We start from the raw sequence: 23,576 nt of genomic DNA on the forward strand, positions 1-23,576 counted from the left end.
CCAGGAACAGGGCTCCCCTAGAAGCACAAGTGACCTGGGTCTGTCAGGACTCCATCCAGGCCTGGAGTTTAGTAGATATCCAGCACCAAGCTTATCTACAGATAATTAATTATCCTGCTGAACCATTAAAAAGCATATCCCCCAGAAATACCCACCAACCCCAGAAGAGGGCAGCAGCAGCTCCGTGAAGAAATGAAGGAAAATCAAATGGGCGAGCAGCGGCAGGTGGAGCCTTGGGTATTCTTTGTGCCTTCCAGCCTTACAGGGGGTCAACTAGACCTAGCAAATGTTTGCTGTGGCCCTCCTCAGTCTAACACGTGGCATCAGGTGCCAAGCACAGAGATGAGACCAAGACCAAATCCCTGACCTCCAGAGCTTTCCATTTGTTAATCTCTCTCCACCCCCTCTGTGCCTTCCCCTAACAGTACCACCCACATCACAAGTGTGCATTTGTGTGCCTAGGTAAGGTATATGTGAACGCCACACTCCAGCCCACAAAACAGTCCACATAGGTCCCTTTCTCCATCCTCCAAATTCTTCTTTCACATTGCATTGTATCAGGTTAAAATATGACCCCTTTCTGTCACCCCAAACAAACCCTTACTGGTTAGGTGTGTGCAGAAGACACTCAGAAAATAAACGGTTTTAGGGGCACCTAGATAGCTGAGTGGTTGAGCGTCTGCCTTTAATTTATCAGGTCATGGTCCCAGGGTCCTGGGGTTGGGCTCCCTCCTCAACGGGGAGTCTGCTTCTCTCTCTGCCTCTACCTCTCCCCCGTCATGCTATCTCATGCTCGATCGCTCTCACTGATAAGTAAATGGAATCTAAAAAGAAAAGAAAAGAAAAGAAAAAAGAAAAGAAGGAAAGGAAAGGAAAGGAAAGGAAAGGAAAGGAAAGGAAAGGAAAGGAAAGGAAAGGAAAGGAAAGGAAAGGAAAGGAAAGGAAAGGAAGGAGGAGGGAGGAGGGAGGGAGGGAGGGAGGGAGGGAGGGAGGAATGATGGAAGGAAGGAAGGAAGGAAGGAAGGAAGGAAGGAAGGAGGAAGAAAGGGAAAGGAAAGGAAGGAAGAGGAGAGGAGAGGAGAGGAGAGGAGAGGAGAGGAGAGGAGAGGAGAGGAGAGGAGAGGAGAGGAGAGGCGAGGAGAGAGGAGAGGAGAGGAGAGGAAGAAAGAAATAAAGAAATAAATAAAAGAAATAAAGAAAAAGAAAGAAAGAAAGAAGAAAGAAAGAAAGAAAAAGAAGAAAGAAAGAAAGAAAGAAAGAAAGAAGAAAGAAAGAAAGAAAGAAAGAAAGAAAGAAAGAAAGAAAGAGTTTCACATCCTTGCACAGTGGGTTTAGCAGGTGTAGCAACAAATGCCCACTATGAACACCTCCTCTCTCACATGCTAGAACTGTAAATTTACCTGATTCTCTCTCCCCTGGGCATTTCCCAGTTGGGTGACAACTGGATGGTTGGTTTTCCAAGAAAAAGACAAAAGCAACCTTAGTCCAAAAAGAGAAACAGGACCAGGTGTCCAAAATTCTTCCAGAAGGTATTTTACTAATCTCAGGGCTATCCTGGTCCACAAGTAGACTGAGAAAAGGCAAGTGTGTGCACAAAAAAAATGTGCACATTTTTTTCATTTCAAGAAAATGAACTTATGTAGGTAAAGCAGTATGAACAGTGCCCAACACACAGAAAGGGCTTCTAAAATGTTAGTTATTGTTGTTCATTATCATTACACAAGGGACATGAAGGAAGTCTTAAATTCCAAAGCTATATATATGTTAACTGGCCTCTCCTTGAGATTTTTTTTTTTTTCAGTTTCCTCATACTCAAACTGCAAATAATTCCTACCTAAGGATTAAATTGTCAAGATCAAGTAAGATAACCTATTCGGCTACTTTGAGTTGAATGAGATGGAGGTAATTAAATTGTCCACCAGTTAGAAGAGCATTTCTCAGATATTTTCCTTCAAGGGAGACAGAGGATTTGGTAAGGGGAAATGTCAGAAGACTGGGAGAGATGGAGATGGGATCTGAGGGAGAGACAAACATCTCCCACATCATACAGGGGGTCCAGCATTTTTGTGAAACAGATTGCACGATCCGTATGATTACAGTTTCCAGGGCTATTAAGCTACTTCTACCCCCACCCCACCCCCTGGGCACAACACAGAACCCCCATTCCAAATGTTGCTCCACAAGCTACAGGCCACCTATCTGACTGTCCTATGCGACCCACTGACACACTTGTATGTTTCTCCAGGAACCTAAAACACCATGAGCCTAATGGTCTTCACCCCAGCCTCCATCTAGCAAGGAGCCACTAAGAGAAAACGAAGGACTACCTAACTTAACATCTGGGGAGTCAGACACAAAATCATCTAAAACACACTTAAATAGTTTCCAGTTCCCCTCTAATATAAGCAATGCTGCTGTTCACACATGTGTGCAAAAAGCTTTTCTCATTCTTAAGATTCTTCAGCTCCTGGGAATGTTTCTAAAGAGTATGCAGTCTTTTAAGGCTCTTGTTACATCTGCCCAGATTTCTAGCCAACAATATAGATTTCACTTGCCACCACTGTATTATTTTTTTTGTGCACACACTTGCTAGAATTAAGTATTAGAATTTTTTTAGGTCTTTGCTAATATGATAGGCAAAATAATTAAATCTCTTTCTCAAAACATTTAGTAATTAAGAGTTGGAAAATGTTTGCTAATTATATTTTTCCCCCATTCTCTAATCCTACTTAAGGACATTTTCTGTTAGATAACCTATGGAGTTAACCTAGACATGAAGATAGTAATAATAAACATTAGTAAGCATTATTTTAATGTTTAACAAATGTTATTTAAAAATATTATTCAGCGGGTGCCTGGGTGGCTCAATTGGCTAAGCATCCAACTCTTAACCTCAGCTCAGGTCTCAACTCACGGCCATGAGTTCAAGCCCCACTTTGGGCTCCACCCTGGGTGTGGAGGCTACTTAAAAAATAATAAAATGAAAATATTACCCAAATAGAAAAGCAGATATTGTGACAAGAATGAAAACATACAGACTCTCACTTTATTGAGATCACAATTATAATTTCTTTTTTTTAATTTTTTTATTTATTTATGATAGTCACACACAGAGAGAGAGAGGCAGAGACATAGGCAGAGGGAGAAGCAGGCTCCATGCACCGGGAGCCCGACGTGGGATTCGATCCCGGGTCTCCAGAATCACGCCCTGGGCCAAAGGCAGGCGCCAAACCGCTGCGCCACCCAGGGATCCCACAATTATAATTTCTATTAGTAGTTTCAGACCTGGGATTCACTGGCAACAAAAATTCAGTGAAACCTCAAAAACTGTATGCAAACATACGGCATATGTGTATGTCTATCTTTAACGGAAAGCCTATGCTTAGCTTTCATCAAAACCCCCCAAAATATCTTAAAGCAACTGCTCAAAGGTGAACCAGAGGTTTAAGAAAAAAAAATAAGTCCATGCACCCCAGGGTGAATTACAAAAAGCCTAAAAGATGCTTAAGACTCAGGAGAAAAAAAAGGGAAGTGCCACACCCAGACCTTCACCTCTTCCTGCATACCTAAGTGTGTGCATTTGTTTCTGGCACTGGCTGGACAGAAAAAGTAGGGTTTCTGTCCTTGAGAACAGTTTCTGAGGTGAGAGGAACAAAGCATATGAAGAGGAATCACTGCAGCCTGAGGTTTATTGTAGTCCAAGGAGCTTTTTTTACCCAGCACCTACTATGAACCCAGTACCATGACGGATGCAACAGTTTGAAGCAATGAATTCCAGGGGTCATCAGTAACAAGCCTCCAGGACCTACCGTGGTGGTTTCCACTCCAGCTATCCAACATTTGTAGGATTCTCCATCTCCATTCTATTCCCAACCTCAGCACTGCCCCCCTTCCCAACAGCTAAAAATCCCTGTTCTCTCCTCAGGAATCAGTCCTGTCTTTAGACACAGCCCAGCCACATTTGATTGTCGAGGCTGGGTACTACACAGTTCTAAATGATGTCATTCACCCTGTAGTCTAAATTAAAACAGTAAGTAAGTAAGTAAGTAAGAAATAAATAAATAAATAAATAAATAAATAAAAACAGTAAGTATCCAAAGAGTTCTAGCCCAACACTCTGCAATTGAAATTGACATTTGAGCCCTCATATTACCACTCTTAACCTGACATAGCTTCCTAATTCTGACAGCTGGGCTTATGCCAAGTTACTCAAACCAGGCTGCACTACATTTCTCATCTGGAATAACTAAATCCTCCAACCTAATACCCTTGACCTTCTATGACTGAGAAATGGGGAAATGGTGAACACTGCATGCCTTGTATTCCAAGGATTGAAATCTCATTTTGATCCTTGTCCAAGACTGACAACAGTCTACCTGCTGATAAGCTTGCTGACACCCCAAGATTAGATACCCCACTATTCCCAGATCCTGGATCTTGGTCACCATGATCCACCTGCCATCACAGCCAGTCTCCACAAGCTGGTCTCTCCCAGTTGTCTGTGGCCACACCCTCTACATCTTGGGCTCTGTACCAGGTTGCTTTTATTTTTTTTTTAAGATTTTATTTATTTATTCATGAAAGACACACAGAGAGAGGCAGAGACACAGGCAGAGGTTGAGAAGCAGGCACCATGCAAGGAGCCCAATGTGGTACTCGATCCCAGGACTCCAGGATCATACCCTGGGCCAAAGGCAGGCACTCAACCACTGAGCCACCCAGGCATCCCATCCAGGTTGTTTTTAAACAACACAAGTGAGTAGGTCCTGCTCTAGCACCTGACTACGTGTCTCCTAATAAGTTCCACAATTCTTCAGGTTTATGATCTCGAATAAATAATTTGACTTCAGACACTCTGTTTGCTCATCTGTAAAATGGAGATGGCCTCAGAGATTGCTAAGAAATTAAGTTATACTCTGCCTGTAAACTACTTAGCACTGTGCCTGTCCCATCTGAGTATCCAATAAACAGTAACACAGTAACATCCTAGGCTGCAAATTACATGTGACACAGAAGGCACATGTGACAGATCAATGACCAACACCTCAACAGTTGGAAGCCTGCCTTGTTCTGTTGCCCAGGCCTCTGTGCCTTGTCCAGGAGTCTGTGTGCTCTGCCTACAGCTGCCCTGCTCTCTGCTCTAGCTTCACTGGATAACGAGCACACGTGGCTTTCAGGCAGTTCACTGAACATACTAGGAAGTAGGTCCGAATGCCACTTAGGCATGGTGGCAAAAGCTGCTGGCACCAAACAGTAGGAATAAATCATTATATGCTTTTACCTTTTGCATAAAACACCATTTTTACCTGGAACAAGTGACTGACAAACTGTCAAACTTACTCAGGCTTAGGGATATGGTGGACCTTTCTCAAAAATGGATGAAAGGAGTCCATTTAGTCAAGCAAAATCATGAAAGTTTTTTTTTTTTTTTTTTGGCAAATGATAAATTTTGAGCTTTCAAACAAAATTAGAATTTTAAAAGGTTGCACCCTCCTCCATAAGCCAGACAGCTTTCTGTACTTAAGACTCTGTTGATGATGATCCTTGCGGTGATATTAACAAATGTGATTTTTTGATATTATAGAATAAAATATGTAAACATTTGAAAGATCTGCATACCTCAGTGCGACCACTATTTTCTTAATGACCATTGCACGCAATTACAAAATCATGCATTGGTAAAAAAGATCCATTTAAAGGGTAAAATTGACCAGTGGATTTTAATGTAGGAGTATGAAAGTTATGTTGGCTTCCAATTCCACACTGCACCTAAACATTAAGAAACTACCGTTGTCAAGTTTTGATATAGAATCAAAGAAAAATATCCACAATTATCTGAAAAAGGTATTAAAATATTCCTTTTTTCCAAATACATATCTGTATGAGGCCAGATTTTCTTCATATTCTTCAACCAAAACAACATATGGCCACAGATAGAATGCAGAAACAGATATGAGAATCCTGCTACCCTCTATTAAGCAAGCCATTAAAGAGATTTACAAAAACAAAACAAAAAAACCCAATGCTACTTTTGTTGCTTTATTTTAGAAATAGACCTGTTTTTCATAAATATTATGCTTGTGCTAATATAAATGAGTTTTTAGTTGCTATCTGAAAATAAATTAATATGTATTCTCAATGATTTTTACTCTACATCCTTCTCGATTTTCCATTCTCTTTGAGTTAGGTGCCATCAACGGACTTGTCTGTTCGCTCATTTGTCTATTTCAGGGAGATGCTACTGTTCTTTTATCCCAGAAATGTGGAAGCAAGAGGCAAAGGAGGACAGATGTGATGAGAATCTTCTAGTCAATGTGCACACGTTTTGTGCAAAAGTGTTTTGAGTATCATTTTTGTTGGGGTTCATGTTTCCCAAATCACTCTCTCTAGTCCAAAGCTCTTACCCAGCATAACTGTTTACATGACAAATATTTAGTACCGCCCGTGTGTCAGGCACTGTCTCTCTAAGGACCTTCATGTCAACTCGAATGTCCCATAGACACTATCAACCCAGAATCCCCAAAACCAAGGTGGTCTTTATGCTCACTGGTTCTTCTTCCTATTCTCTGGTCTGAGTGATTGCTGCCACCAGGCACCCTGAGGCCCAGGCCAAATACCCAGCAGCAGCTTTGCCTCCCCTAAATCCCCTCAACCCACATCTAATCCACAACCAAGTCCCAAGAAATACTCTTCAATAGCTTTTCAATTGTCCACTTTTCACCATCCATCCTAGTTCAAGCTTCCTTCATCCCTGACCTGAATTACTACAGTGGCCCCCAATCTGCTCTCCCCCCCTCCCTCCTGTCTTACCCTGCTTCATCCTGTGTATACTGTGCTGGGCCTGGAAACTCACAGCCAGCGTACCAGTAATGCAGTCAGCTTGAGAGAGATCATCCCCACTTTATGCATGAGGAAAACAAAGCTTGATCATTTGCCCAGGTAGTATTTTTAGAAGGCAAATCTGACTGGGCCACTCCCCTGGTTCAACCTCAAGGGACCCTAACCTTCAGGATAAAATGTCAGCTCTTTAACAAGGGCTATAAGGCATAGGCCCTCTGGATGGGCTTTCCAGCCTGCCATCTGCTCTGTGCTCCTTTTATCTCCAGGCTGTTTCACGTGTTGTTCCCTCTGCATGGGCCACTTTTCCCCCAACTGACTCAGGTTAAATGTGTCTTCCTTCAGGAAACCATCCCTGACTCTCTGAAACAGGGGAAGGTGCCCTTTTCATGAGTTCCCATGACAACTGCTACTCACTATACTGGTAGCACTTACCACACTGTTATTTTTGGTTTTGGGAGTTTGGGGTTTTTTGTTTTTTGTTTTTTGTTTTTTTTTTTTTTTTGGTTTTTATTGCCCCATGCCTTCAGTGAGGCTGTTCCATCCTTGTAATGCATTTAGGTTCTTCCATCACAGTCTGCATACCATGCTGGAGTTACCGGACCTCCTGAGTGATTTTTTTAAATTCACATAAAGTTTTTTACTCTTTACTCTTCCCTGTGCTATAACATTCTATTTCATGCATCTACAACTACAGTAACCATATAGAATAGTTTCACTGCCCTAAAAACTCCCCTGTGTTCATCTACCCAACACTCCCTTCCCAAGCCCATCACAGTTTTAATTGCCTGTTTACTTGACTCTCTCTCTCCCTCTGGTTCAGATCTGTTCAATTTAACACTGTGTCCCCAGTATGAGGCAAGATGCCTGGCATTCTAAGGATACTCTAGAGATCCCTGTTAAACGCAAGAACTGGAAACTCTTTTGAACCTACTGTTTCAACTTTGTCCTTGAATTACAATGGAACCAGCTCTAACAACCCCAGTAATGTGATCCACAGCTCCCTCATGCTATCTCTTCCCTAAAGACACATGCTTCAGTGAATGAATGGAGCCCACAGGTAAAGACTGCTAGCATGTCAGCTCAGCTCGAGGTAGGAGGACCAGCTCAGACAGCTCAAGACTATGGAGCTGCTGCCCAAGAAACCAGGGAGGGATAGCTCTGTGGATAGGACAGTACTCAGGGGGACTGACACTTGGAACAAAGAAAGAGCACTGGAAACCCTGAAAAGCCTTGGCTGAGGAGTCCCACATCTAAAGCATCGCATCACATGGCAGTCTGTATGCCAGAGATGCAGCATCATCACAATGCTGTGTGGATCAAGGCATGCTCTGTGTACTGCTAGGCCAGCTCGGATATGGACTTGGCACTGAAAGCCTGGGCCCTGCTCGGGTATCTGCCTTTCTCCCTCCTATGATTTGAGAAAGAGCTGGGAGGACTCCAAAGCTGTGGGTGGAGGGAGAAGCTTCTGGTAGCTGAACTGTCAGAGCCCAAACAATGACTTTCTCTGTGCAGCTGGGCTTTGCACCTGGTGCCTGCACAGGGCCCTCTGTGCTTTTGTCCTTCCACACACAGTGATGTCTACACAGGCGGGGCTTATAAATACCCTCCAAAGGAGAAGTGAAACCACTGGCTAGTTCTCCTTTTCTCTGCTTAGTTGGCGCCCAGCAGCTGAGAGCAGCTGGTACAAACTCACATTCCCCAGTTCAGAGGCTCAACCTGCTCTTATTATTTTATGGTTGGAAAGCTTCTGGCAAACATCCTGTTTAGAATAAAATGGGACTCAGACTGACTACCAGGGGCTAAATTTACCACCTAGAAACTTCAAACAAAATAAAAGAGAAAGCAGAGGTAAGGGTGAGACCCATTACCACATCATTCACAGAGACAGAACACCAGACTCTTCTCAGAGTGACCTTTTTACCTGTATGTAGAAGGTCCTGGAGCTTGTGATGATTTCAAACAGGTTGTCCCTCATTAAGAGATCACTAGACAAAGAGAAAGAAAGTTACCAGGCATGCCTGCACACACACGTTTAGGACCTGATTCATCCTAAGTCAAGGCTCCAGTGTCCTCTAGCATGGAAGGGGGCTCCCAGGTCATTCCTCCTCCAGTCTCTGCCTCAAGAAAACATGAGGGGGTCTCCTCTAGCTTCACTTCCTACAGGCTTTCAGGAGGCTTCACCATCTGCATGGAAACCACACACATACACCCTACCACCAGTTCTAACAAGATAAAGCTCCTTTTCTTCCCTCTAAAACTTCCTGCCTAATATCTACCACATCCCATAACACCTACAGTTGTGTGTTTGGGGGGAGTATTTTTATATTATTTTTAAAGACATTTATTTGAGAGAGACAGACAAACAGACAGACGGTAAGGGAGGAGCAGAGAGAAAGGGAGAGGGAGAGAATCTCAGGCAGACTGTTTGCTGCACTCAGAGCCTGATGCAAGGCTCCAAACCGGGCTCCATCTCACAACCCTGAGATCATGATCCCAGTTGAAACCAAGACTCAGATGCCTAATCTACTAAGACACCAGGTGCCCCCCCCGGGGGGGGGGGGTTAGTGGCTAAGATGTATAGTTCTTTGTGCAAAGCACTGCTTTAAGTGGTTTTTTCAGGATCAAGCAGATAAACATTTTATTGGTTTTATAAATATGTAAATATAATCCATCAATTATTTTACATATTTATTGCCATGTAAAATATTATTTATATATAAATATATAAATACATATAGAAAGATTTATCATATAACATTTTATTAGCTCTAGGTATGCAACATAATAATCCAGTATTTGTATTTATTGTAAATTGACACCACAAGAGGGCTAGTTGACATCTGTCACCACATAGTTACAAGTTCTTTTTTTCTTGTGATGAGAACTTTCAAGGTCTACTCTCTTGGCAACTTTCAAATATGCAATATAGCATTATTAATTATAGCTACCATACTGTACATTACATCCCTAGGTCTTATTTATTTTATAAACGGAAGTTTATACCTTTTGATACCCTTTACCCACTCCCAGCAACCACCAATCTGTTCTTTGAGTGCTTCTGTGTGTGCTATTCCAATCAATCTTCACCATAATCCAATAAAGAACTTAAGAACTTAAGATTCTCCCCACCTTGTGGACGAGGAAACCCAGGCTCAGAGAGGTTAGGTGACTTATCCATGGTGCCAAAGTTAGTAAACAGCAGAGCAAGGATTTGAACCCAGTTCTGACTCCAGAGTCTATGCTTTTAATCACTCCACCACCACTTGCCTCTCCTAAGAGAACCAACTCCCATTTCCAAAGCCTTCCTCCCTATACCATCAGTTTCATTAAATTCCTGCTCTATGGGGGTGCCTGGGTGGCTCAGTGTTAAGCATCTGCCTTTGGTTCAGGTCATGATCTCAGGGTCCTGAGATTGAGCCCTACATTGGGCCCCCTGCTCACCAGGGAGTCTGTTTCTCCCTCTCCCTTTGCCCCTCCTCCTCCATTCATGCTTTTGCATGCTCTCTCTCTCAAATAAATAAAATCTTTAAAACTTAAAAAAAAAAAAAAAAAAAGAAAAAGAAATTCCCTCTCTGTGCCACCCTGCACTGGGGTGAGACAGGGAGCTAAGGAGAAACAGAAGGAGAGAATAGACTACTTTAAGATGCTTCAAATCGGGGATGAGTTTGGGAAGAAGAATCCTGACTTCTGCAGGGAAGAAGGTGAGAAGGAGCTAGCGCTCACAGACACACCTCAAACCTGCCAAAATTATTTGCAGTGTTAAGTGCCCGCTGTGTGTATCCAGGTCTAATGCTTTCCCAATGAAAGAACCAAAAATAAAGCAAAACTATACAATTAGATGTTAGACTGGTGTTGTCCACCAAGAGTGAGAATAATTCCAAAAAAGGATTGATCACAGGCAGAGTTGGTTTCATGAATTAGTTGGTTTCATGAATTAGGACATGGCCAGCATGGGGCCAGCGCGACAGGGCACTGGGCAATGGAGGAGTATGAGACTAAAGACCCACGCAAGAAGGGACAGCAGGATGGAGGTCAGAAAGACCTGGGGTCATTTAGACTCCACTTGGAAAAAAAGGTATCTTAGGAATATTTTCAAGTCTTTGTGAGCCTGTGTACCCCAACTGTAAAGTAGGGATGAGAAGACCTCCCTTATCAGGCTGGCCACCCCCAAGATCAGTGCATAACATATATAAAGCGTCTGCTACAATGCATATTACATAGTGGCCACTTGAAACATATTTCACTGACCGTTACTACTTTCCGAGGAGAGATGGCTCTTCTCTCTGGCTAAAATGTGTTGGTTTTTTAAATTACTCACACACACCCACAGTTCACTCATGTCATCAACTACTGAAGAGGTAAAAGCAAAGCAAGGAGGAAATCCCCAGCCTTGTCACATCTACTTCTCAGGCTACATGTTGCCTTTCAATTCAATTCAGTTCAGTTCAATTAAACTTAAATTAACAAATGTTTGTTGAGTCCACAGATGTCCTAAAGCTTACTGACTGGGTATAGGGAAGCTGCACGGTCTCATAGGCCTAGAACCTACAGAGCTATGGGGACTTCCTCCCTTGATCATCTTCAGCAGCCTTAATTCCTTCACTAAGAAGTCAGCCTGACTCTGGCAGTAAGGGACTTAGGAGAGGTGCATAGCACTCCTGGGGCTGAATGTCACCTGTGCTCCCTAAGCTGCCTGGCGTGCCCAGGTGGTCGTACACCTACCTGTCTGCACAGGCCCTCTGGAGTCAGGGGAGTCAGGAACTGTCTCTGGCAATGAGTCATGTCCAATCTTTCCTCTGCTCACCATCAACCCCTGAAACCACGTTTCTGGAACTTCCATCTATGGCGACTTGCATGGATTACAAATCATGACTGGGAACTTCCCTAATGTCTACTCTGCAACTGTCATCTGCAAGAGTCAGGACAGCCTAGTTCAGTCCCTGTTTCCTTGGGTCATGTGGCATTTGTCAGCATGCGAGACTTGTCCCATGTCTTCATGTGAGAACAGTCTGCCTGCAGCCAATAGGGACCATCAGTCCCTGATAATGCTGGCTCTGCACTGCACAGCCCATGGGATGGAGACACAGTCTCTAAAGACTGCAGATTAAGGGGCAAAAGGAGGATTTCTAGATGCCCAGATACCCTTGGGTTTCTCAAGTTTAGCCCTAAGAGCATCTATATCTGTACTGGATTATGGGAGAGCCCTTCCCTAGGTGCCCAGATCCCAGACTCATCCCATGCACCATTGCATTGGGAGGTAAACCATTTCTTAGTGAGAAGCAGTAACGTCCAAAGGGAGGCACAGAGAGGTGCTATGAACTACCCTTGAGTTAAGGGGATGTCAGGGACTTTGTCAAAAGGAGAAGAAGGCATAAGAAGTTCAGGGAAGAGGTAATAGCATAATCAGTGATCTAACCAGAAGTGCTGATAAGACTGACCTTAAGGGCACAGTCCCCGCTCTGAGCCCTCCATCTCCTAAGCAATAAGCATCTAACTCTAACACATCCCAACACCACTTTCTTCTTTGTTCCTATATTCTTTCTCTCCACCAGAAAATTATTTTATAGGCTCAGCCCACCTCGGGAGCCAGAGTAAGGTAGTGGGAAAAGATAGGCTTGCACTGTATGATCCCTTAGCTGCATCAATTTGGATGTGGTAAGATATCCACCCCTGTCCTGTGCATGGAGAAAGATTCCTGAATAGAGCCTCAGACGGATAGTAAATAAAGATTTAAGCAGGCAAATAGGGTTTCTGATCAGAAAAGAATAAGCACAGATGATTACCCAGATTTGACCAGACACTCATGAGTCTTGAGAACATCCTTGAGAAATATAGTGCGCAGTGGTTCTCGGTCCTGGCAGAAAAAAATAAGTAAAGATAGATAAGTGAGGCTATCCACGTAATGCCAGAGCCCAGACCAGTTGACCAATGTACCTTTCTGGTCAGAGATGGTTGGCTAAAACCAGGTGCAAACAGGCAAGGTCTCAAAATAACTATCAAGAGAGGAAAAAATTCTAAGAAGATGCTCTGTGGCCCTGACTACAGAGCAGCTTGCTGTTTAGAGGGAAGGAGGAAATTAAGGCCATGCTGTTCTATCAGTGTAAGGAAACACACACAGGTGGATAGACAGAAGACAGGGGCACCTCTTAAGCCTGTGCATGTGTCTGCATCTGTAATCAGGCATGCACGTGTGGGTGTTATCCACATGCCTCTTGCTTCCATGACCTATCAGAAGGGCTCCAGAACGACTACAAACCTGCTCACACTTGAAGTAGCAGATAGTGAAGTCATCAAGTGCAAAGAAGCGACGCTTCCAGCTCTTCCGCTGAAATAAAAAGAACAGGACATTAAGAAGAGGCCCCAGCATTCCAGAGGGTATTCTAGTTCTATGCTTCTGGGTACCTGGCCAGAAGGAAGCTGGGCTCCCACACTCAGACTTGGGGCTGAGGTAGGGCTGGCAGCGGTGGGGGTGTGGGGGGAGCCTACAAAGACTTCTATCAGGGGCAATGCCTCCAACATGCAGGGGTGAATGTTAAGTTGCAAACCTCCCACCGGGTTGGGAGGTAGTTAGTGCCAAGGAAGGCAGCTCCTCCGTCCAACCAGCTCTCCCCCGTGCCCTGCCCACACCCACTGCTCCCAGGCCTCACCAAGACCCACTTGAGCCCCAGCACCAACACTCACCACATTCCCTTGCTTCACACAGTAGCCACTCTTAATGAGGGGGGGCCCGGAAGGAACACGGCTGCCCGTCGTGGGGATGTAACTCTGAGACCTTCGAAGGATGGCATGGGACCCAGGCTCACTCCCTTCCTGCCCATCCCCACCATTCTACAAGGAAACAGCAACAGGATTAGCACCTCCCCTTGTTCCTCAGGCAGCAAACGTGTGCTTCACGAAGCCCCCCCCTGGCGAATCCTCTCTTGCCTCTTTACCCAGGGTGGCAGTTAACAAAGAAATAAACAAGAAAGCAAACATTCACTTTGCTTCTGTCAGGCACCATACCGGTGATCTCACAGAACAAGGCTCGGGAACGTGGGGCAGACCCAGGAGAAAGGTAAGGACAGAGAATACAAACCAGGTGAGAAGACAAACACCCTAATGGAAGGAGGGACAGTAGGCTTCTTTCCAGGCTCATCTGCCTGCCCCAGCCCCATTTCCCATGTGACTTACAAGTGCTGGTCTCCCATGCAGGGTGTAGGACATACTGTCCACACAGCCCCAAGATGCAGTGGCCCTGATTTCTGCACTGCCCTTATTCATGCCCACCCCTGTCCTGGATTTTCTTCACTACTCCATCTGCACTGACTCCCCCACCGTCAACTATCTATCCTCTGTGCTACCCTCTTCTATGCATATCACTGGCATAGATGCTCCCATACACCCCACCCCCAGGCAGTCCCAGGCCCCAGCACCTGGTTGATGGGCGTGTGTACCACCACCCCTCCGATGATCTCTGTCTTGTAGGCCACCTGTGGCTTCTTCTCTAGGGCTGGAGGAGCTGCTAGGCTTTTTATAACTTCGGTAGTCAGGGGCAGGCTCCCAACTTTGGGTACCTGGGAAGAAAGACAGCTTAGGAAAAGGAGACAAAAGAACATTGGAGAAGGGGCAAGAAAACCTACTGTACCAAATTATAGTAAGACCTCCTCTCTTTCCCAGCCCCTTCATCAACCCAAACCTGAATAGGAGGAACTCTGCCAGCAGACCTCTCTATACACACACACACACACACACACACACACACACACATATGCACAAGTACTGAGCACCTGCTATGAGCCAGCCCTACCCTGATTGCAGACCCAAGATAAAACAGCAAACAGGCATGTCCTGCCCTCTCAGCACGGACATTCTAATAGCAGAGACTGACCAATAAATGCAGAGCCAAATAAGCATCAGAATAATTACAAATCACGATGAGTACTGTAAAGAAAATAAACAGGCGCTGAGATCAAGAGCAACAGGGGAACTACTCTGAAATGCAGTGGTTAGCAGAGGTCTCCTGAGAAGGAGATGCTGGCACAGCAGCCTGGAGATAAACAGGAAAAAAGGATGTAAGGAGGAGAAAGCACGGGAGGCCGACGAACAGGTAACATACATGTGGGATACGGTACAGAATTAAGGGAGCCTGAGTTTCAGAGCCCAAGGACCTGGGGCAACCAACTCCTGACTGTCACTAACTCACTCAGCAACTTTCAGCAAATCGTTGAACCTCTCTCTTGCCCAAAACTGTCCCATGTAGAAAATGAAAAGGGTAATAATATTCGTTTCATAGAGTCATTATACTTATTAAATGACCAAGTATATATATTTAAAAAACTTCAGAAATACAAAAATATAAAAGTACATTGAACAATGCAGGGGATAAGGACACTGACACCTACACAGTCAAAACTCCATGTATAACCTTCAACGCCCCCTAAATTTAACTACTAACATCCTATTGTTGACCAGAAGTCTTACTGATTACCTAAATCATCAACTAACACATATTTTGTGTTCTATGGATTATATGTATTATTAATACATGTTTGTTCTTCATATTATACACTGTATTCTGAAAATAAAATAAGCTAGAGAAAAGAAATGTTATTAAGAAAATCATAAGGAATAGAAAATGCATTTTCATTCCTGTTAAAAATCTGCATATAAGTAGACCCATGTAGTTCAAACCCATTTGTTCAAGGGTCAAAAGCATTACAAAATATTTTATTTATTTATTTTTAAAGATCTTATTTATTTGAGAGAGTGAGCAGAAGCACATGCCATGGAGAAAGACAATAAGGGAGAAGCAGACTCCCTACTGAGCAAGGAGCTCAGACTTGACCTCAATCCCAGGACCCCAGGGGTCATGACCTAAACCGAAGGCAGACACTTAACCAACTGAGCCACCCAGGTGCCCCTACCAAATATTTTAATTAACATTTCACAAATGGCACTAACATTTACAAACAGCCCTTTACGAAAAGTTATCTCTATTCCTCTCTGTGGCAGAATTGGGGCACCACAGGCAATCACATAATCAAAGAATTTTTATGGCTCCTTGACACCATAGCCCACAGACTGAAAACTGGTGGCCTGAAGACAGATTCTGGCCAAACTGTGGTTTGTTGGTCCTATGCAGTGTGTTTTTCAACCTACATTTAAAATTTGGGATATTTCATCTAAAAATCCAGACTTCCAGCCAAGTGGCGATTCTCTTTAGAGATGGAGAACATTCTTTGGTTTGCCACTGTCCCTCCTCTGCTCCCCAATACCGAGACCACGAGTCAGATGCTGTTTATCCTCATTTATGTCACTTTCCTTTCTCCTTACTGACTTTACTGGCAATTCCCATGAAATCTTTCATTTTGCAAGAAAATAGAAGAAGCCAAGGCCAGTCAAGTCAATCACGCAAAGCCATGGTTAATAAACTGGACAGAGACTAGACCCAAACTGCCCACTGAGGCAATGTCCACAGCATTATGGAGCCTGTCCTTCACAAGAGCTCAGCACCTGTGTGGATCTGTAGACTCCATGAGTAACACTAATATCTTCACTGCTTCTACAGCCTCAGGAATCAAAAGGACCCAAGAATCCAGACCTTTCAAGAGCTCATGGCTCAGGGCCTTGGGAGAACTTTGCCAAGGATGAGACTGAGGACCGCTCCATTCAATGTCTGTACAAAGAAGTAAGAGCACCATGATGACACTGGAGCCCCAGAAAGAAGAAGAGAACTCTTCTTCTTCCTGGCCTGTATATTCCATTTACATAGACAAGGGTGACCTCCGCCCACCAGCTCTCCAGATGGAGCCAGAAATCCACCTTCTCCTTCCCTCCTGTCTGAACAGCAGTTCCCACTTCTGTGGGCCCCATTCAATGCCAGGCAGTGTGCCAAACTCTGCTGCATGATTTCTATCTCAAGCAATCTTATGAAGTAGGCATTATCATCTCCATTTTATAGATGAGATAAATGAAAGCTCATTAAAATGAAGTAAGTTTCCCCTAGGACTGCCTGACTCTCCATTGCTCAATGTCCTACTACCTACCTATGCCACCCTTTCTTTCCCTGAACTTTGCTATTGTGTGAGAGGATTCCTTTAAGGATGCTGATTATTGTTGGGATGTTTAGTGATATCATCACCGTGAAACAACAGAAACTTCCCACCAAATGACCTAAAGGAATTCTACCAAAGAAGGAGTAAAGTAGCCTTTTAGAGTTCCAGTGGCCAGAAAAGGATTTATATTAGCTTAGCTATTGTGTTGCCTCTCAGAATCTTGTCAGCCCTTATATTGTGGGCTACTCTTGACTGTCTGCCCAGAATCTCTCCAAAGTTTCCTGAGACTGAATCAGCCTATGGAGGACAAACTCAACAATAACTCTGCCCCAGAACTTGGAAACAAGGTCATTCTTTTGGTTTGTCCATATCCCTAGAGGCCTAAATTCAAAGTGTGCCTCTTCCATCCATCTGTGGAGTATCCTCTGATGAGGGAGAGCCTTATGACTCTCCTTTGCAATATGAAATGAAAATTACAGAGACACAAGGCACCTGGCTGGCTCCATTGGTGGAGCATGTGACTCTTCATCTCAGGGTTGTAAGTTCGAGCCCCATGTTGGGTGTAGAGATTACTTAAGTAAAAAAGAAAAGAAAGAAAGAAAATTATAGGGACTCATCTTACTTCCCATCAGGCATGGCTAGACTGCAATGAGGAATAATCAAAGGGGGTAGGGAGACTGTGCTTTACTTTTACTGCTCAATTTTCAGCTGTTTTGGGAAATAATGTCCCACTAAAATCATCTATGCATAAACTCAGAATGGACCTTATTTAGAAATAGGGTTTTGGCAGATGTAGTTAAATTAAGATCAAGTCATACTGGTTTAGAGTGGGCCGCCCGAAGTCCAATGACTGATGTCCTTATCAGAAGAAGAGAGAACAAAGGGACCCACAGGCCATACAATGATGTAGGCAGAGATAGGAGTAATGCAGCTACAAGCCAGGACACACCAAGGACTGCCCAGAGCCACCAGAAGCTGGAAAAGGACAGGAAGGATTCTCCCCTAGGGATAGAAGCCTCCCATTTGCTACAGTCATCTCCCAAAACTAAAATAGGAATACTAATACTCAAGTGAGAATCCAATTCCTTAAATACCATATGTCAATCATTTCTTCAATGACAAGGACCTACTGGCCTTGGCACAAAATGAACAGTGATCTGTGGGCAAAAAAAGTGGATCCGTCCTGCCTCCTTGACCTAGGGGAAGTCACTGTAATCTCTAGGCATTCCCATTGCCTCATTTGTAAATGAGAATAATAATGCTTGCCCTCTCTACCTAAGGCTCTTATATGAAATTAAAATAAAACCATATATGTAAAAGTGGTGTATAATCTAACATAATTTACAACTGTTGTTCTTTTTAAATATTTTCATAAATTCTTTTAGGTCTTAAAAGTCATTGTGTCCTGGGTTTGAATCTCAGCTCTACCATTTACTCACCTCTAGACTTTGGGCAAGACTCTGATTTCCATTTTTTTAATCTAAAAAAAAAAATGGTGGTAAAACTACTTATCTTACAAGAGTGATATGAGAGGGGTGAATAATATGGTATATGTGAAAGCTTGGCTCAATACATGACCTGTTCCTTCTTTTATCTCTGTATTCCCCCCAGTGCCTGATACTTCACTTTGTATGTAATGCGCCTTAAAATGAGTATGCATGCCACTGATGTGGTGGTGCCCAGCCCCACATCCTCCCTCTTCCCAGCCTCCCTGAGAAAGAACACAAGATACAATATGATATGGCAATGGAGAAAGGAGTAAACCCTTACAGGGTACAGACAGATTAGGAGATAAAGTGCCCCTCCTCTTCCTTCTATCCCATGAGACGTTTAGCAAGAGAATGTGTGAACCAAGCCAAGGAGAGTAAGGGGGATCCTGGACACAATGGAGACCTGCAGCAGGCTTTGATCTCCCAGCAAGCCTCTGGACTCCCCAGCCTCTGGGCACCACCATGTTCCTTCCCACTCCTGTGGCTTGTAACTTCTGCTCCATGAGGCCAGAAAAGAGGCCACCGCCTAGATCAACCCTATGAGGCACAAAAGAAAGGCCCCCGCCACCTTGCAGGATGGCGAGCCCAGTGTACCAGACAGGAACAGAAGAAGAAAGCCAGGAGACAAGGCTGAAAGAGAATAAAGTATAAGACATTGAAAGAAACTCCAAAACTGTGTAATAAGACACAGAAGGGTGAAGACACCACTGTGAATGAAGAAAACCTGTATTAAGCCCAGCTCTCTAGAGCTGTGTGTACAAGAACATGAGTTAGCTACAATCCCCCTCCCTCCCCTCCATCCTCTCTCTTTTCATGGGTTTACCAAGGTTTGTCAAACAAAATAACAAGCTCACAAGCCAGACCACTTCAATGACTGAACTGTACTCTGCTTGGATCTGGCATTGCAAGTGCTGGAGGTGTACAGATTTCTTCTATTAATCTACACACAGAAACTCTGAGGTATTTGGAAGCATCATCTGCCCCAATGGTTACTATTGGAAGTAACTAGAACGTAAGCATTTCTGACTGATACAGAAAATCAATCTTCCAATTACAAAATGGGCAGAAGACATGAACAGATTTTTCTCTAAAGAAGACATCCAGATGGCCAACAGACACATGAAAAGATGCTCATCATCACTTATCATCAGGGAAATGCAAATCAAAACTACAATGAGATATCACCTCACACCTGTTAGAATGGCTAAAATCAACAACACAGGCATCAACAAGTTTTGGTGAGGATGTGGAAAAAGGGGAACCCTCTTGCACTGTTAGTGTGAATACAAACTGGTCCAGCCACTGTGGAAAACAAGGTCCTCAAGAAGTTAAAAATAGTTAAAAATAGATCTACCCTACGATCCAGCAACTGCACAAGTGTCCTGATGAATGGATAAAGAAGTGGCATGTACATGCATATATAAATATATGGTGATATTACTCAGCCATAGAAAAGAATGAAATCTTGGGGCACCTGGGTGCTTGGTCAGTGAGAAGTCTGCCCAGATCATATCTCCAGGTCCTGGGATCGAGCCTGTCATACTGCCTGCTCAGCAGGGAGTCTACTTCTCCCTCTCCTTCTGTCCTTCCCCCACTTGTGCTCTCTCTCAAATAAATAAAAATCTTTAAAAATAAAATTAGGAAAAGAAGAATGGAATCTTGCCATTTGCAATGACATGGATGGAGCTAGAAAGTATTATGTTAAGGGAAATAAGTCAGAGAAAAGACAAATACCATATGATTTCACTCATGTATGGCATTTAAGAAACAAAACAAACAAGCAAAGGGGGAAAAAATGAGAGACAAATCAAGAAACAGACTCTTGACTACAGAGAACAAAGTGATGGTTGCCAGAGGGGAGGCCAGGGGATGGGTGAAACAGGTGATGGGGATTAAGGAGTGTACTTGTCAGGATAAGCACGGTGTGATGTATATGAGTGTTGAATTACTGTATTGTAGAGTTGAAACTAATATAACACTGTATGCTAACTGGAATTAAAATTAAACTTAAATAATAAAATAATAAAAATAAGTAAACAAAGAATATCAATCTTCTCAGCATACAAACCATGGTTTACATGCCACCAGTTTGCCTATTATTGATGAAAGGTGTAGTTTTTTCCCCAAAACATTAAGTTTGCCCTCTCCCCTTTCCTACTCTTCTCCCTTTTCTGTATTTCTAAGGAAGAAGCAAGAAGTTCATCAGCCAAGTCAACGAAAATGAGAGTTTTGATAGAACAGTGAACTAGCTCAGTGATGCTTCCAAATGGAAGACTTTCTCAGGACAGGATTGTGATTGGCCTGGACCAATGACCCCCTCCCCCAAAGCAACCTCTTAAAGGAAGAACACTACCCCACCACCACCCTGCTCCCAAGCCAGTAAAAACTTCTGACTTCCCTCTTCATGTGCTTTTCCCTTTACTCTGCTTCTCATGGTCAGCAATCCATTTTCCAATCCTACCACATTCTGAATCAGCATGCCAGAATTACCCAAAACACCACTACCCAGGAGCCCTCCCAGGAAGCACAAAGAGGACGCTCCATAAACTTCCCCTTGAACTTGATTCAAACTCAAACTCTCAGTTCAACTTGTGGTTAGTCAGCCAAGGTGTAAGAAGAGGTAGCGGGGAACTGGATCTCCACAGGCTCCTGGGAAAGTCCCTGCTGTCATCTGAGCTTCCCCACCCCCATACCCACCGCCCCAAAACAGGCCACATGTTGAAAGTAGGCCCTGACTCCCTCCAGAAAGAAGGAGGAATCATACGTACGGTGATTTTGCTGGCTTGGTTCAGGGCTTCGACCCAGTCCTTCAGATCCTTCTGGTCATTAGCTTGAAGAAAATACCTCTGAGAGAGGGCATTGATGACTGCAATAGTCACAGGAGAGGAAAAGAGAAAAGCCCAGGTCAGAACACATGTAAGACAGAAAGACTCCACAAGACTTAGATGCTTAAAGGAGGAAGGTGGAGGCATCCACAAAGCAGATGAAGGTATCTGCCATGGTGCCAGGTCAGCTGCATGGGAAGCAGCAGGCTACAGTTGCTCTCTCTCTCTCTCTCTAAAAGTATAAAGTATTCCATTAGCCACAAGAACAACACCTGTTGTTGTTCATGTTTTAACCACCCCCTTCGTGTGCTGTTGTACAGTGATGAGGCTTCTGGCCCACCATCAACAAGACACAAGCCTGAACTGCCTTTTAGAGGCACTAACAGATTTATATATAGTCATGGTGATCTGTACATAATTTTGGACCTAGGACTCCTCATTTCCACTAGCACAGCTGGCCTGGGTTTAGGAGTCTTGTCTGTGGTCGGGAAATAGAACAAAGCTTGCCTGAGATCAAACCTGTGACCCTGACCTCATTCTCAACCTGTTCTTTCCTCTGAGCACTCCATGAGGTCAATAATTTTACTTCTGGGTTCATTATTTATCTTGCTTAGATCGGCTGACCACAAAATCTGAGATACTCATTTCTGAGCTCAGCAATGATATTTGAAAGAAATGGGATAGCAAGAGCACCAAAGAAGCCTGAACCAACCCCAAAGTTGGGAGAGAAGACAGCTTAAGTGACCATTTTATTCTCCCAGTATAAGTAAGCCAGAACTGTAGGAGGCGAACATGGCGGGATAGACACAAAATTCATTAGTTCATTCACTCATTCAACAAATATTACTGAACATCCACTATATGCCAGGAACCACTGTACCTGCTGAGAATACAGCAGTGACAAAACAAAGGGATATCCCTGATTCATGGAGCTTACATTTAGAACCACCCTGGATAAACAAGAGAAGCTACTTGTTAGCATCTGCCTGTAGCACTTAGTACATTATCGAGAACACAGTAGGACCCGAATAACTCCCAATGATATCATAAGTAGGAGCATCCACCGAGTGACTCTACTTCTTGTGTCACTCCCAACTCTGGCACTCATGTGGCAACACTGAGACACTCAATGGGAGTATTGTTCTCCCAACTCCCCCAAATCTCCATCTTTCCTGAGCACACCACTGCTGGAGTCTGAGAGAAGGATTCCCAGAAACTGCTAGTAGATACCTGTACCCTGCCCTGCAGAGTCAGGAAAAACCGTCACTGGGCCCTGTACCTCCGTCTTATGTTATTAACTATCTTTGCAGCAAGACCAGGGAAAGTAGTTATCACTTGAGACAGAGGAGCATTGCCATGGCTGAAGCCACTCATACATGCAGGGCGCAAGTCACATGTGATCACAGGACTGTCTCCACACAAAGAGGAAGTTGCTGCTGGAGTGTTCAGAAAACCCAGCCTCCAGCTCAGTACTTACCAAAGCAAAATGGAGTTTTTGGTTTCTGCTTCGGTGTAGCTATGCTCACCTAAATCAAATAAAAAATATATAAAAGAAACAAGAATAGGTTTCTAAGATTGCTGTAAAGTATCTTTGGGAAAATTTTTTCACCGTGCAACTTTCCACACAAAAAAGAAGGGTATATTAAACATAAATAAACATTCTAAAGAATGATAATTGAGTGGAAACCCTGTACTACCATCCAGATTAAGAAACAGGCCATTATCAGTCCTATTTCTTAGAAGCCCTTTGTGTGTCCCTCCCTGATAGAATCCCATCCCCCACCCCTCCGAGATAACCACTATCTTGATGTCTACCTTAATCTTTATCTTTGCAAACACTTTTAAAAGCCACCCAAGTCCAACAAAATTCTCTATGGATTACACAACCTGCACCTGCCCGGTTCACACTAGTAAGATTCCACTCCTCTCTCAACCACCGACCTGTCCCTAAACGGTTCTCCAAATTAAAGGTGGTATGGCTACAAATACACAGATTCCAATTAGAGCTCACAGAAAGGTCAGGCGAAGTGCATTTGGACACAGTGATTAATGTCCTTTATGTCTACCCTGACTGCTTAACCAAGAAAATAAGAGGGCCCCACAGAATCAGAGCACACCTATGTATTTAAGGGAAGGGAAGAGAAGAAAGTAGAAATATTTTTATAGCTCCTGTTGTGTTATTTTGTCTTGTCTTTTCAATCCTACCCATTGCATGTACATTCCTGACTACATGCATAGGTGAACCTACCACACTCTGGTTCAAACACGCTGAATGAATAAAGGAAAACAAATCATATTCCATCATATTCCAAGAGGTGAGGTGACTGCCATTGATGGAGTTCAGTTGAATTCCCTGGAACAGGCCTCCACCACTATACCTGGGATTT

The 23,576-nt window shown here is 43.7% G+C and overlaps 1 protein-coding gene across 6 annotated transcripts in view; it reads right to left on the minus strand.

The window, feature by feature from the left end:
* The window catches only part of PLEKHA2 (pleckstrin homology domain containing A2), a 76,015-nt gene that overhangs the window by 5,106 nt on the left and 47,333 nt on the right, over positions 1-23,576 (minus strand). For 5 of the 6 annotated variants that reach the window (XM_025434137.3, XM_035700237.2, XM_035700238.2 and 2 more), the window contains 7 exons: positions 22,667-22,715; positions 21,133-21,230; positions 14,253-14,393; positions 13,522-13,668; positions 13,097-13,165; positions 12,624-12,694; positions 8,762-8,825 (listed from right to left, as the gene is read on the minus strand). In XM_025434137.3, coding sequence (XP_025289922.1) covers positions 8,762-8,825; positions 12,624-12,694; positions 13,097-13,165; positions 13,522-13,668; positions 14,253-14,393; positions 21,133-21,230; positions 22,667-22,715 — 639 coding nt within the window. The remainder of the gene's footprint in view (positions 1-8,761; positions 8,826-12,623; positions 12,695-13,096; positions 13,166-13,521; positions 13,669-14,252; positions 14,394-21,132; positions 21,231-22,666; positions 22,716-23,576) is intronic. The other variant, XM_025434209.3, reaches the window with a different exon arrangement.

Source organism: Canis lupus, chromosome 16 (genome assembly GCF_003254725.2).
Source record: "Canis lupus dingo isolate Sandy chromosome 16, ASM325472v2, whole genome shotgun sequence".
NCBI classification, from domain to species: Eukaryota; Metazoa; Chordata; class Mammalia; order Carnivora; family Canidae; genus Canis; species Canis lupus.